General features: G+C 35.6%; 1 protein-coding gene across 1 annotated transcript in view; it reads right to left on the bottom strand.

Moving 5' to 3' along the window:
- ABCB5 (ATP binding cassette subfamily B member 5) overlaps positions 1-14964 on the bottom strand; it is a 134054-nt gene that overhangs the window by 24730 nt on the left and 94360 nt on the right. Inside the window, exons 21-23 of the mRNA XM_019443565.2 lie at positions 8651-8854; positions 5625-5725; positions 4609-4749 (exon numbers count right to left, since the gene is read on the bottom strand). Of these exons, the coding sequence (XP_019299110.2) occupies positions 4609-4749; positions 5625-5725; positions 8651-8854 (446 nt within the window). The remainder of the gene's footprint in view (positions 1-4608; positions 4750-5624; positions 5726-8650; positions 8855-14964) is intronic.

Genomic DNA, 14964 nt, shown 5'->3' with positions numbered 1-14964 from the left:
AGCCTGGCAAAGACCTGGAGAATGAACATTTCAGGAAGAGGGAAAACCAAGTACAGACACTGAGATGGGAGTTCTAGGGGCAGAAATGGCAAGTGTGTGCCATTTGCAACGATGTGGATGGAGCTGGAGTATATTATGCTAAGCAAAATAAGTCAATCAGAGAAAGACAAATACCATATGATTTCATTCATATGTGGAATTTGAGAAACAAAACAGATGAACATATGGGGGGGGGGAGAAAAAAGAAAAAAGAGAGAGGGAAAGAAACCACAAGAGAATCTTAAAGATTCTTAAGAATTCTTAAAGAACAAACTGAGGGTTGATCGCAGTAGGGAGGTGGGGGATGGGCTAGATGGATAATGGGCTAGATGGATGGAAGGCACTTGTGGGTTTTTTTTTTTTTTTACGTTTATTTATTTTTGAGACAGAGACAGAGCATGAATGGGGGAGGGTCACAGAGAGAGGGAGACACAGAATCTGAAATAGGCTCCAGACTCCAAGCCGTCAGCACAGATCCCAACGTGTGGCTCGAACTCACGGACCGCTAGATCATGACCTGAGCTGAAGTCGGACGCTTAACCGACTGAGCTACCCAAGTGCCCCAAAGGAGGGCACTTGTTATGATAAGGCTGGGTTGTATGTAAGTGATGAATCACTGAATTCTACTCCTGAAGCCAATATTGCACTGTATGTTAACTAATTAGAATTTAAATAAAAATTTGAAAAGAGAAAAAGACATTAAAAAAAAAAAAACTTTGGCAAATTAATGCAGGGACATCTTCTAACTGTATTTATGGTTGTGGATGTGTGATATAGTTAGTGTTCAGTTATTTGAATTTAAAATTAAACCAGAATACTTTTGAATTTTCATGAAAAAAAAAAAGGCAAGTATGGGGCTGACAGTTCACAAAAAAGAATGGTGATTGAGGTTAGACAAGAAGTCAGAGGCCTGATCTGTAGGGCTTTGGGGTTAAAGTAAGGAATTTGGCCTTATTTAAATTTCAATGGGAAGTCATTACAATATTTCAATAAATTGATGGAATTAGATTTGTGTTTTAAAAGATAAGCCTAGCTACTGTGCCAATAATGGATTACAGGGAAGCAAGAATAAACACAGGGACATTAGTGAGCAGGTTGTTGGAGTGAACCAGTCACGAGGTTAGGAGGTAAGGATGAGGGTGACATGGGCAGAGATGGTGAGGAGTATTTTGGAGTTAGAGCTCTCAGGACTTGCTGCCATATGTGGTAGGTAAAAGCGAGAGAAGCAACAAATATGACCCCAATATTTGGGCTGAGCAAATGCAATGGTGGTGCTATTTACTTAACATAGGGAAATCTTGGGGAAGAGAACCCTTGAGAAGAAAAAACCTAGAGTTCTGTTTTAGACATAATAAGATATTATTAGACATCTAAGTGGGATGTCCAACAGATAGCTGGATAAGCATGTGGTGTTCAGGGAGCTGGAAATAAACAGAAGGGAGTCCTCAGGACACAAGTGATACTATCAGACTGGATGAAATCAGTAATGAGAGTGTGTAGATGAAGAATACTGAGAGCTCTAAAGCCCGCCAACATGTGGAGGCCTGGCAGAAAAATAGGAGCCAATCAAGGAGCAGAGAAGGAAGGGTCAGTGAAAAAGGAGAAAAGCCTAGAGAAGAAAATGTTTCAGGAAGGAGAGTGTCAAATGCTGCTGAGGGGGTCAAATTAGGTAGATGGGAGAATGACCACTGGATGACTGTCTGGGTGGGTGAGATGGGGGTCAGTGGTAACTTTGATAAATCTTTCTAGTGGCATGGTGGGAACCAAGGCTTGACTGGAATGAATTTAAAAGATATTGGAGATGAGAAGGTGTAGAGAACAAAAATAGGCAACTCTTTGGAATTTGTTTTGCTGCAAAGGAGACCAGAGAGTCACTAGAAGTAGGTAGAAGGGAACTTAGGGTCATGAGAGAGATTTCTTTTTCTCAAGACAGATGATTATAAAGCAAAAACAAAAAAATAGTAGTGACAGAAAAACTAGTGTGAAGACATGATTGCAGAAACTCATCATAAGCAGGGACAGTTATTTCTTCCATGGAGATGGCTGGCATGGTGGACCACATGGTAGTGGTGAGTTTGGTGATGGAAAGATGAGGTAGTTCTCCCTTGACTGCTTTGTTATAGTACCTTCAGGTAAACCCACTGGAAATCAATTAGGGTTACAATGTTTTTCAAATATTACATTTCTTCTGTGAGAATTGGTAAAACCATCAGACATCCTACATTAGTATGGATATACTTAACTGGCTTGTCTCTACTAATACTAAGGACCAGTAACCCTGAAGAAATGAGACCCTGTGAATTTAAAGATGGCTGCAGAAAGTTCAGAGCAAAACAAAGAAAATATGTTCAAACACTTGGCTTGCAAACAAACTTCTGGAATATAACCAACTTTTAAGCTTGTGATTGCTTGTATCACATTAGAACCAAGGGAAAAATGCTAATTTAACAGGCTGGCAAGCTGAATAAATTACTGTAAGTGATTCTACATTTAGTTTCTTGTTAATCTAAGTAAATTAGTCTGTGTAATCAGAATGAAGCCCAATACTAAATGTTATACTGTGGTTTATATGTTTATACAGGCAATACTGTACACTGTTTTAAAGTGTAGGAAAACACAGAACAAGGAGCCTACACTTTCTATTGAAATTTTAAATATAGATATTCCATTTTACCAGGAGATCTGCTTCCAGGAAACTGCTAAGTGGACTTATAGTCAGGTAAGATTCAGGAATACTGGGTTGATGAACTGTGGACTATTTTCTTCTGAGTGCCAAGAAAAAAAGCTTCCTGGGAACTCAGTTAATATTTGATAAATAAATACATACACAATCATATGAATGGAAACCAAATATTGTAACTTATTCTGAAATTATTTGGCTTCAAATGATTTTTTGTCATCTCCTCATATTGAATATATTCTCAAAATACAAATATGTGCCATCACTGAGGAATTCAAAAGAATGTGCCTGAGTCTTGGGAGGTGAATCCCAAAGAGGAGTTCCCAACATATTTTGCCAAATGGCAGCATGTTTTGTACAGGTGTCATCTCCCAAGTCAGTGTTCTGAAGAGGCTGATCCTTACTTTGATGTGTATATTTTGGGAGGCTTGTAAAAAAACATAACATTACATTTGGAGTCAAATATTGTATAGATTTCTCTAGCTCTAAATATTTAGCAGTGACATTTATTTTTCCTTTCTTTGTAGTTCCTTTTTTTCCTCCATTTTTTTCTTACTATATTTATGTTTTCCTTTATATCCTTGAACATTTTTATAGTAACTTATTTAATGTGCTTGCCCCCTAATTTCATCATCTCTGTCATTAATAGATCTATTTTTATAACTGTTTTTTTTTCTATTTATGGATCACATTTTCCCTTTGCTGTGAATGTCTATAGTAATTTGTGTTGCAAAGTGGATGTTATAAATATTATATTGGTAAGTGTCTGCATACTGCTGTCCCTCTTTAAAGAACACTGAATTTGTTTTGGCAGCCATTAGGTTTATTGTGGAGCAGCTTTATCAGTTGTAGGTTTTTAAGCTTTGCTAAGGTCGATCTAGAGTAGTTATTACTACAGCTATATTTTAGCTCTCTTCTGAGGTTTTATCCTTCCTGGATCACTACTGAATACTCTGTATTCAGGGAAGCTTTTTCACTCTGGCTGCTTTTTAAAATTTTATTTTATTTTTTCTTTTTAGAGAGACAGAGAGAGAGAGAGAGTATGGAAGCAGGGGAGAGGGGCAGAGGAAGAGAGAGAGAGAGAGAGAGAGAGAGAGAGAGAGAGAGAATCTTCAGCAGGCCCCATGCTCAGCATGGAGCCTGATGCAGGACTTGATCCCATGACCTTGGGATCATGACCTGCACCAAAATCAGAGTTGACACTCAACTGACTGAGGCACCCATGTGCCCCTAGCAGTGGCATTTATGATACAACTTAGCAATGTTCTGTTATTTTACAGAGTCTTAAGAAGTTCAGAATTAACATTCAAAATTAATTTTTCTGATTTCAGAGGTTGAAGTTAGGTGTTCCTAGAAAGTAAAGCAACTCAAAACTGTGTGAACAGAATTCCAAAATGGAAGCTCCAACAAGTGCTTTGGGAAGAGGCAGCCTCAATGGGATGCCATGATTAATTCCAAATGTGATTTTTCTAAAGGGAAATATTTATGTGTATTTCTTCTGGAGCAATTTGCTTAGCAAAGAACTCAACCTTTACATCACATTTGATAATGCCATCTCCATCCTGGGAGTTCCATGAAGGCTTACAAATTCTCAAAGGAATGGATGACAAGAAGGCATATTTTACCCCTACATTCCCACATTCAGTAAACTGAAGTAGGGAGAAATTTATTTGGGTGTTTAACTTAGACTGCCTGTACTATATCAGTATCAGTATTTTACCAGGTAGACTGCACTTAGAGATATTAAGTAACAAAAAACATTTAAAAATTTTCCCAGCATGTCTTTCCCACCATGTGATTTAGATGAGAATGCACTATAAACTAGGCATCTTTCTGGCTAATTTAAGTACATAACCCATTTACAGGGTTTAAATATTTGCACAACTTACATGAACATGCCCTCTGGGGTCATCCGTCCAGCTTGAATTAAATAGACTCCAAATCGAAACCCCACTGCATAGGCAAAATATACAAAAGCATGGCTGAATGCATAACAGCTTCCAACGATCTGTGCTTTCTTCAAAGTATTTCTGAAAAGCATAAAATTTACTAAATAATGGGACATGAGGTATAGCAAGGTAATTTAAATAAATGTAGAGTAATGAATACAGAAGATTAGCCATATTATCATTTAAGGCCATGTTATATATCATTAAGCCATGTTATACATTTTTCTAAGAATGAGAGAGAAAGTGAGTTTTTTAAAATAATAATTATTATAGAGAAAACAGAAAACATAATGATTCTCTCTATAGCTATACACTCTATAGCTCATTGTAACAGTTGCCTCTGTATACTTTCAAATGAGAGGACAAGTCTGTGAATGAACAGCTAATGAGACTTGAAGAGATTTGGTTTTGAAGCATTTAGAAATATTTTCTATTGTAATCTTTCACTAGCACAATAAATAGTGGAAATTAAAAGGTGGTATCAATCACAAGCATGAGTGTAAAATAAAATAGTACAAAGCTATCTCTCTGATAAAGTAATACAAATAGTATCATTAAGTAAATGTGATAAGGAGGACTAGTTTAAGATTAAAAGGAGTGATCACATTTGTTATGTATACATTCATTTTCAAATATGAACTATTTTGGAGATTCAGTATAAAGGGCTGAGCAATCTTATTTTCTTTGTTGAATATGTTATTTCCTCAATTTTGTTTCAGGAAAATAATAAAAATGTGCATAGTTCATAGCAATGTGGGAGGACCTAAAATTTTCTACTTGTGCTTGTTCTCAGTTCTCCTCTTGATGAAGTCATATGAGAAATTCTGATATGCCATTATTAGGAAAGATTCCAGAGCAAATGAATTGGCAGGCAAACCACTGCAGTCATCCAGGAAGGCTGCCTTCACAGGGACAACTATAGTTAGTGAATGGACTCAGTATGAATCTACAATCACCTGTGTTGTGTCTGAAGCATCTCCTCGTATGTTCGCTCAAAGGCTTTTTCTCTTGTTAATGACACTATAGTCCGAATATTTCCCACAGCTTCAGTTGCTACCTTATAAAATAGGACAATAAGATAGAGAAATAAAATTAGTAATGGTTAACTTCTCTGTCTGTGAATTCCAGTCACTTATACTGGGGGCATATTAAATAAAGCATTAAGTCAATTAAGTTTTCCTGACAAGTTTTCTTAGCTTCTTTTTTTCTTTCCCAAAAACAATACAGGAAAATAACATTTTAGGATAACAGTCTCAAGGAAAATTTTTAAAAAGATTTAGTCGGCTGATCTAAATTCAGTCCCCTTCAGGTCTTCACTGAATTTCTATTTAAACTGGTTCCAGGGGTGCCTGTGTGGCCTAGTCGGTTAAGCGTCCGACTTTGGCTTAAGTCATGATCTCGCAGTTCGTGGGTTTGGGCCATGCATCGAGCTCTGTGCTGATAGCTCAGAACCTGGAGCCTGTGTCTCCTTCTCTCTTTGCCCCTCCCCTGCTCACACTCTGTCTCTGTGTTTCTGTCTCTCTTTCAGAAATAATAAATGTTAAAAACAATTTTTTAAAACTGGTTCCATAGTCAGAGAGATCAAACATTAGCATTATGTCATTTGCAATTGTGCAAAGGAATTATGAGATAATTCAAGAAGACAGTAAAAAGAATCAAATAATTACTTACTTGTAATTATTTGAGAAATTGTCTGACTCTAGCACAGAAATGCGAATAGCAACCCCCCAAAAAACTCAGAAACACTGCAGTAAAGTAATATGGGTATGACTATTAAATGCTGCATAAGATACAGCCATTTCTCATTTTGATGTTTGTGAACTTAAAAAGATATTTAATTCATATATAATTAATGATTTTCCATATTTATATAATTTTTGAAAAGAAGATTCCTTCTTTTAATCACATGGGATCCAAAATGGAAGAGACTTTTGGCTTAGAATAGCTTGTTGGACATGAGAACACATGTTGACTTGAAAGAGAAACTTCCTGCTTTCACATTGTTTCTAGAATGGCAGAGTGGATTGAGGGACAGAGGAAGACCTGGATGGACGCCCAGTGTTATTTAAAGAATAGCTTGGGTTACAGGAGAGAATCAGATTTCTGGAGGTGGGCAGGACATCCAGATTCTGCTCTCAATTTTGACTTTGAGTTGTTCTAAATTCTCATTAATTTCAAAGTAAACTCAAAGAAACCTCCATTTGTAAAATACTATGTAGTATGCAAGAAAAATAGGTGAAAGGGCTAAAACCTTGAGGAAAAAAAATGAACAAAAAAATCTTTAAGTCTGAAAAGTAAAACATTTGATGATTTGTCCAAATCTACATATGCAACTGAAGAAGGACCAATGTGCTTTATTTGGTATTTGGTAAATAGATTAAAAGCTACTGAGGAAGACACAGACTGTTTGTTTGATTAGAGTTACTGATTGTGTAGTCTGAAGTTATTCTAATAATATGAAAAGGAAAAATTAAGGATACATATACAATTAAAGCTCATGACATAAAAATTAAGATGAGTAAAATACAATCAATTAGGGCCCCATTAATTTTGGAATTTGTGATAATTTTCACCACAGGGAGGGCCAAACAACTTTTCACTGTCTCTGAGGCAAATATATGCTAAATAATTCAGTCTCTACTGCCCAGACATTCCAAGTGTCCTCATCTAAGTCAAGAAAGGTAGAAAGGTCCAAGGGTCACACAAGCCGAATTTTGAGGAGTCATGTGCTTGGCATCCCTATTCATGAATATTCATGCTATTTATAGTGTGCCAATGGTGATAGTCACTGTGATATAGACCATAACTGGTATTAAAATCATTTCTATAATCAGAGGATGTTCACCCAAGTGATAAAGCTCTTTGAAACTATATCATGAGAAGAATAGCTTAAAGACCTGGGGATGGGTGACTAAGAGGAGACTTGGCATTTAACGATGTGGCTTCCTAAAAGCTGCCACAAGAAACACGCTTTGGACCTCTACTGAGATGAAAGCCAAGCAATGTAGAAGGCCACCAAAAACAAATAAGTAAACAAACAACCTCCTCCAAAAAACCCCCCAAAACAACCCCAAACTGCCTACGAGCCAAAGGATATTCAAAGGTAGGCAGCTTGAGAAAGTAATGCACTGCCTACCACTGGAAGGAAAGGACAGGTAAAAGACAGACAAGGGATTCCTTCTTTAGGTAAGTGGTTAGATTAAATGATATTTCTTTTAATTCTTACATGTTATGATATGATAATACTAATGTTTCCCTAAATCTCCAATAGAATGATTTATTTTTATAAATAATGATTGATCCTGAGAAGCTTAAATATGACAAAGCATTTTCCCAGTATTTAAATTATTGTTCATTTTGATTGGTATAAAGATGGTCCTTGTTTCTAAAGCCTTATTTTAGGCACTATCAATAGTAGCAAATTGCCTTATTTTCAGTAACTGTTATATTTCCTCCTCATTTTGAAAAATAAAATAACTAAAATCATTTGAGAAAATTTAATTACCCAACAATCAGAGAATGGGGAATCATGATGTTAGCAAATTCCCCCATGATATGGTAATATGGCTGACACCACTGAGTGCTTACTGTCTTCCAGACACTATCCTAAAATGTCTTACATAGAATAATGCTAAATGTTATATGTACTACTTACAAAAATCTGAAAATGGTATTATTATTATTACCACTTTACAGAGGAATAAATTGAAGTTCAGAAAGGTTGACATAACTTGCTCATATCATACATTTGTTAGTGATAGAATCTGAATTCTAATTCAGCCAATTTGACTCTAGGGACTACGCTCTAAATCATGAATCCTACTACTATAGCATATCTACACCCCATCCTAAACTAGTCCGTATGCATTTCAATGAATGTACTTTACAGATTCCTAAGAAAGAAAGTTAACATACTGTAAAAATGGGAACTCTCATTGTTTTCCTCTTAAAATGTTATGATGGTAACAAGTCTTTATTTTACCTTCCCAGCACGCTTAAGTTCTTGCTTATCCTTATTGGCAAATCCAGTCATAGCTGTGGCTTCAATCACTCCTGTCAGAGCAAGTATTGGAGCAATACTCAGAATCAAGAGTGTCATCTCCCATCCATATATGAAGGAAATGATAACTGACAGTCCCATGTTAGTTGCATTTTGTGTTAAGACACCAATCCTTGAACCTGTTACCTATAATCAGACAGATTTGGGGGGAAAAGTCAATTAATTTTATATTTACAAGAATTTCTATTATAGTTTCTTACAAAACAAGACAAGCTTTCTTTTTTAGGATTTATACTTACATGTTTATTTTGAGCTTGTACTTAGAAATTAAATAATACCCATACTTTAAAAACTGTCCTCTACTAAGGAGTGATTATGCTTTGTTTACTTTATGTTGGATATTGTTGTCCTTTGACATGTCCCTGTCATTTTCTGAATATGTCCTTACTTTCTGACACAAAAAGGTTCTCCAGACTCTATCCCTGGAATCTAACATTTCTTCAAGATGTCCTAGTTTCTTTCGGTGGACAAAGTTATTTAGAAGTAAATATATGGTGTTAGTTGTGCTAATTATTAATGGAGTATCAGTGGACAGAACTGGGGAGTGTGTGTGTGTGTGTACAGATGTATGCACAAACTGAAATCTGTATTTCTCTGTTTGTGTATCTTGAAGTCCATGAATTCACATCAGTATCTCCAATACCAATCCAACACCACAGTGTTATTTTCAGTTTTGTGCCTTCTTATATTTGGTACCCCCATCTGCAACAGTGATAAACCTGGCTCCCATTTTTAATAGATTTATGTGATCAAGCTCTCTGTAGATAACCAATCTGACATCACGGCCCCTATTTATCTCCTGTAGGGATACCCTTCTCATTCTGCTCTGGTGTGGCTTTCCCACACCAGGCTGCCACCACACAAGGAAGCGTAACTCACAATATGTGGACTCCAAAACCCAACATTCCCCTTTCTCCTACAATGATGGAGGGGCTGGCACTCTTGGTCACTATACCACAATAGTGCTGAATTGAATGATTGATACTATATATTAAGAGGTATGCTTTGGATATTGTATCTTGTATTCCATTTTGAGCATTTTATAATTTGATTTCCTTGAGAAAAAGTCTAAAGCAGCATTATCAAGATAGAAAAGGAGTTGGAAACATCATGGTAAAAGGTAACTTAAAGAAATTCTAAAAGAAAATCTCAAAATAAGTAGAAATATCTTTATAACTATTTTACAAGAACTAAATGTCTTATGAATCAACTTTCAGTGGGACACATGATAAGTAATAAACTGAAATGTTAAATTCCTTTAGTGCTAGGATGAAAAAATGAGAACCCCATTTATCTAGAAAAACAGGTATAATCAACAAAGATATCAATTCATATTTTAAAAGATTTATTTTATTATGATCATGAAAATATGACCATTGGAAAAGGTCTGGATTATGTTAAAATTTACATCCTTTCAAACAAATACACAAACATATTCAGATTGGATTATTGTGTATATGTAGCTTTGTATCCTGCTTTTATCCCTTTACATTATACTGTAAGCTTTTTCCTGGGTCACTGAATAGTCTTCAAAAAATATTTAGATTGCTTCCAACTTTACTAAAACAGAGACGTAATGAGCACCTTTGTGCATAATTTTTATGCTCATTTTTTATTTCCTAATGTTGAAAACCTAGACTAGAGGTATATGTTAAAGGGTATACATTCTTACATTCTTGATAGATATTGTCAAATTTCTTCTCTAGAAGATTATACCAGTTTTTACTAAAGTACCCCCAAATTAGTATCATCATTACAAATAACAACAATAAAAAGCCCTACCTCCCTAAAGGCTCTGCCTTATTCCTAAAAAAAATTTTTCTGGCTTCAGCTTCAAGACTGTATTTGGTAATCTGCTATTTCCCTTTTTCTCGATAAACTATTAAAGAAAACTCCAAAAATGTAAAAACAAGTAACAATTGCAAACATCAAACAAACCATTGAATAATGAAAACTAAGACAACAGATAAAGTATTTTAACTGTCTTAGCATGTTATACATTAACTCTAAGACCTATGAGGCTGAAATATGAATGTCATTTGCTACTTAATACTGATTTACACTCTGTCTCTTGACAGTTGAAGGATGATGCCGGAGATAAAAGATGTTGAGATGTTGTATGTTATGGGATGGATTGTGTTTCCCCCCATCCCAAATTTACATTTTGAGGTCCTGACTCCAAGTTTCTCAGAATGTGGCTATATTTGTATTTGAGATGTTTATTTTTTGTTTATTTATTTATTTTTGAGAGAGAAAGAGAGAGAGAGAGAGCTCACAAGTAGGGGGAGATGCAGAGAGAGAGAGAGAGAGAGAGAGACAGAGAGTGAGAGACAGAGAATGCGAATCAGGCTTCAGGCTTTAAGGTGTCAGCACAGAGCCCAATGCGGTCTCAAACCCTGCATCAAACAAACTGTGAGATCATGACCTGAGCGGAAGTCAGATGCTTAACTGACTGAGCTACCCAGGTGCCCTGGAAATGAGGTCTTTAAAGAGGTAAAGTAAGTTAAGTTCAAATAAAGTCTCTAGTGTGAGCCCTACTCCAGTATGACTGATGTCCTTATAAACAAAGGAAATTTGAGGCACCTGGGTAGTGCAGTTGGTTAGTATCCAACTTCAGCTCAGGTCATGATCTCACAGTTCGTGAGTTCGAGCCTCATGTTGGGCTCTGTGTTGACAGATCAGAGCCTGGAACATGCTTCAGATTCTGTGTCTCCCTCTCTCTCTGCCTCTCTCCTGCTCACACTCTATCTCGCCCTCTCTCTCTTTCTCTCAAAAGTAAATAAAAATTTAAAAAAACTTTAAAAAAAGAAAAGGAAATTTGAATGCAGATATGTACTCACATATGGGAAGGACTATAGGAGGACACAGTAAGAAGATAGCTATCTACAAGTCAAGCACAGAGGATTCAAAATGAAACCAATCCTGCTGACACCTTGATCTTGGACTTCCAATCAGAACTGTGAGGAAATAAATTACTGTTGTGTAAGCCACCCAGTCTGTGGTAACTTTTGTTATGGCAGCCCTAGCAAATGAATACACTTAACATATTCCTCTCCTCCCACCTAGCTGCCTATTGGGGATGGTGGTAGAATAAGAAGAATCTGAATTTAGTTTTCCTGTTCCAGGAAGAATTAACATAAAAAACAGACATTTGGCCTTGAAAAATATTACAAGAACTGAAGGAAAATAGAACAGAGTCTTAAAGACCTAGAGGATAATGTAACTCTGAAAAGAATTTAGGACTGGAATCAGAGGAAATTTAGTTAAACTTCCATAGATTCTTTAGCAACATGCATGAATATACAAATTTTTCTCGGAAATTAAAAACAGGAAGTCATGATTAAATAATTCTTGAGATAAAAATTATTTATGGATTATTACTATATCTATGGAATTTTGCTAAATGTAGAGAATACAACTTTTGTAAGAAAATGATAGTGTACAAAGAGGGATGGCTAGCATAAGAAACTAAATGACAGAAAACTCAGTATGCAATTGTAGAAATAAAATTCCATATGATAGGATTTCTGTTTCTGGTTAACATGGAGTAACAGGAAATAGATTTATCCTCCCATCTGAAACAAAGGCGGAGATGGGAAACAAACAAGGTGAACCCCATGATTGCCCCAGTTTGGCCTTTGAAAGAGCTTCCAGGCTAAAGTGGAGGGTGAGTGAACTAAGACAGAGCCTAACAGACTCCCAAAGTTAAGTTTAAGTTTAACTTTATCCCAAAGTTAAGATAAAACTGAGAATCTGGGGCATGGAGAATCTCAAGGAAGCTAGAGTTTGCAGTATAGAACACCAGAGAAGAGAGAGGTACACAGAAAGAGAAATATGGGTATCTGCAGAGGGTCCTTCTTGAATATTCAGCTAAGTAGTGCCATGTGTGAGGGCTGGGAATAGTTCCCAGTCACACCAGTCGGACTGGAAAACCTCATGTCCTCATAGGGCATTGGGTAGAGTATGTAGAAAGGTCTTACCTCAGTAGGCTCTTGTCCTAACAAACCTTAAAATAAGACCCAAAACGATTAGACTGTTCCAGGTAACCGAATTCCAGAGGGAAAAAAAAAAAGAATATTTATAGAAATATAAAAATATCCAGCACCCCAAAATGTTATATTTACAATGTGTGCCATCTTGTAAAAAATTACCAGATATGCAAAACAGCAAAATAGGACCCATGATGGCATAAAAATCAATCAATTAAACTAGCCCACAACTGACACAAATGTTAGACTTAGTAGATAATGATATTAAAAGTTATCATGGTATAACATATATTCAAGAAGTTAAGAGATAAGGAACATACAAAAAAGATCCACATCAAAATTTTACAAAGGCAAATTTCAGAGTCCATAAAGTTTTATTGGAGCACAGTCATGGTCTTTCTTTACCTATTGTCAGTGGCTATCTTAGAATTATAATGATGGAATTGAGTAGTTGCTAGAGAAACCATATGTGCCACTCTCCTCACTTTGTACTGTTGCTCAGTGTGCTACAAATCTGTGATGCAATTATAATTTGACAGCACGTTGAATGCCACATGAATTGCTGTACTGTGACATTTTATCTTAGTTTTAAAAATTACCATTGTATGTACATCATCTAAAAATAAGAAAGGAAGAGAAGACTAGACTTTGAATGTCCTTTTAAGGCATAATGGACTGTGGATTACTTTTTCTGATCAGATATCACAGTGTTTTTATTATGCTATAAAGTACTACATAGTACTAAAAATATATAAAATAGGTCAACATTTCCAGATGAAGCATTCATCATTATATTCTTAATTCACAAGAAACCAACATTCAGAAAATTTGGAAAATTTTAAGTGGAATATCTGATTTCAGTAGAATTTCTTCATAAAACTGAAAAGTGAAAATGAAGCTGACACCAAAGTAAGTTTCTGAGTGGCTCATTCATTAGTTAAGCAAAGAAAATCAGTTATGGATGATGAGTTAATTAAATCATGTTTAATTGCAGCAGAGGAAGAAATGTGTTTAGTGAGCTTAAACCTATTATCAGATGATGATTAACCTTTTGGTAAGAACAGTTGCTCAAAAAGGGGACAACATTGCAGCAACACCAACAGCAATAAAAAACCAGGTAGCTTTTTTGAATAGTTTTCCCTGGCTCTTGATGAGTTGACATATGTTACTGGTACTGGTACTGGTAAATCAGGAGCCAATGCTGAGTTTGAAGTGACTAAAAAATTTGTTACTATGAATGGTCTGTGTGGAGCAACTACAGGTGATAATATTTTCAAAGAAGTTAAGAAAAAATGAAGTCAGTATAAACTGAAGTGGAATCTACTAAGATATATTACAACTGATGGTGGTAAGATTTATAGAGTAGGAAAAAAAGCTTAGTTGGACAAATTTACAAACTGTGAAAATGTAAGATGTTTAAAGCCTAAGTTTATTTCCTGTATTGTTTATCAGCAGGTATTTTGTGGAAAATAACATCACACTTTATTGGACCAGTATGGTCAATGGTGAAGTTCATTTACTCTTATAGATTTAACTATTTTTATTTCTATTTTTGTGAAATATGGAAGCTGAATATCTTGACTTGTCTTACCACACAACAGTTTGAGGGTTTAGGAGTGATAAGGTTTCACTGAAATATTTTGAGTTCAGGGTTGAGACTGAAATTTTCCTTTACAAGAACTACCTTTAACCACTCTGGCTTTGGATATTAGCTTTTGCTGTAGACTTGGTAATGTTTCTTAATGAATTCAACCTAGAATGGTAAGGCAAAACAACAATTACTTGCCAATGTTATACTATGGTAAAGTCATTTTGATGATTGCTAACATTTTTTTGAATCACAAAAAATATCAAACTGTTTTTATACACTTCCTATGTCAAAAAGTTAAATCAGGAAATGAGGTCATCCCTGTCCAGGTAATGATATTCTAGTTCTACCTAATCAATTCATCTGGTTCTTGGAATTAATAAATGAAGTTTTTATGATTTCTTGGGGCTATATAATTATAGTTCTGATGAGAAGAATTCTTGGAACTAACATTGTATCTGTCAGTGGTGTATCAAGTGCACATTGTGGCATGAATAACACACTTTCTTGTGGACAAAAATGAGGTAACACTTTTGGGTGATGAAAAGGGGTTGCTAAAATATACAGAAATAATACCTTGTAATTCTGTGGAACCTAGATTCCCAAGGAATCTAAAATGGCTTTGTACCTTTAATAACACTATATGTTACACAGAAAAT

The sequence above is a fragment of the Panthera pardus genome, unplaced genomic scaffold (assembly GCF_024362965.1).
Source record: "Panthera pardus isolate Hobbes unplaced genomic scaffold, ASM2436296v1 HiC_scaffold_8, whole genome shotgun sequence".
NCBI classification, from domain to species: domain Eukaryota; kingdom Metazoa; phylum Chordata; class Mammalia; order Carnivora; family Felidae; genus Panthera; species Panthera pardus.
Note: the sequence above shows the minus strand (reverse complement) of the source record. Positions and strands in the feature narration are given on the sequence as shown.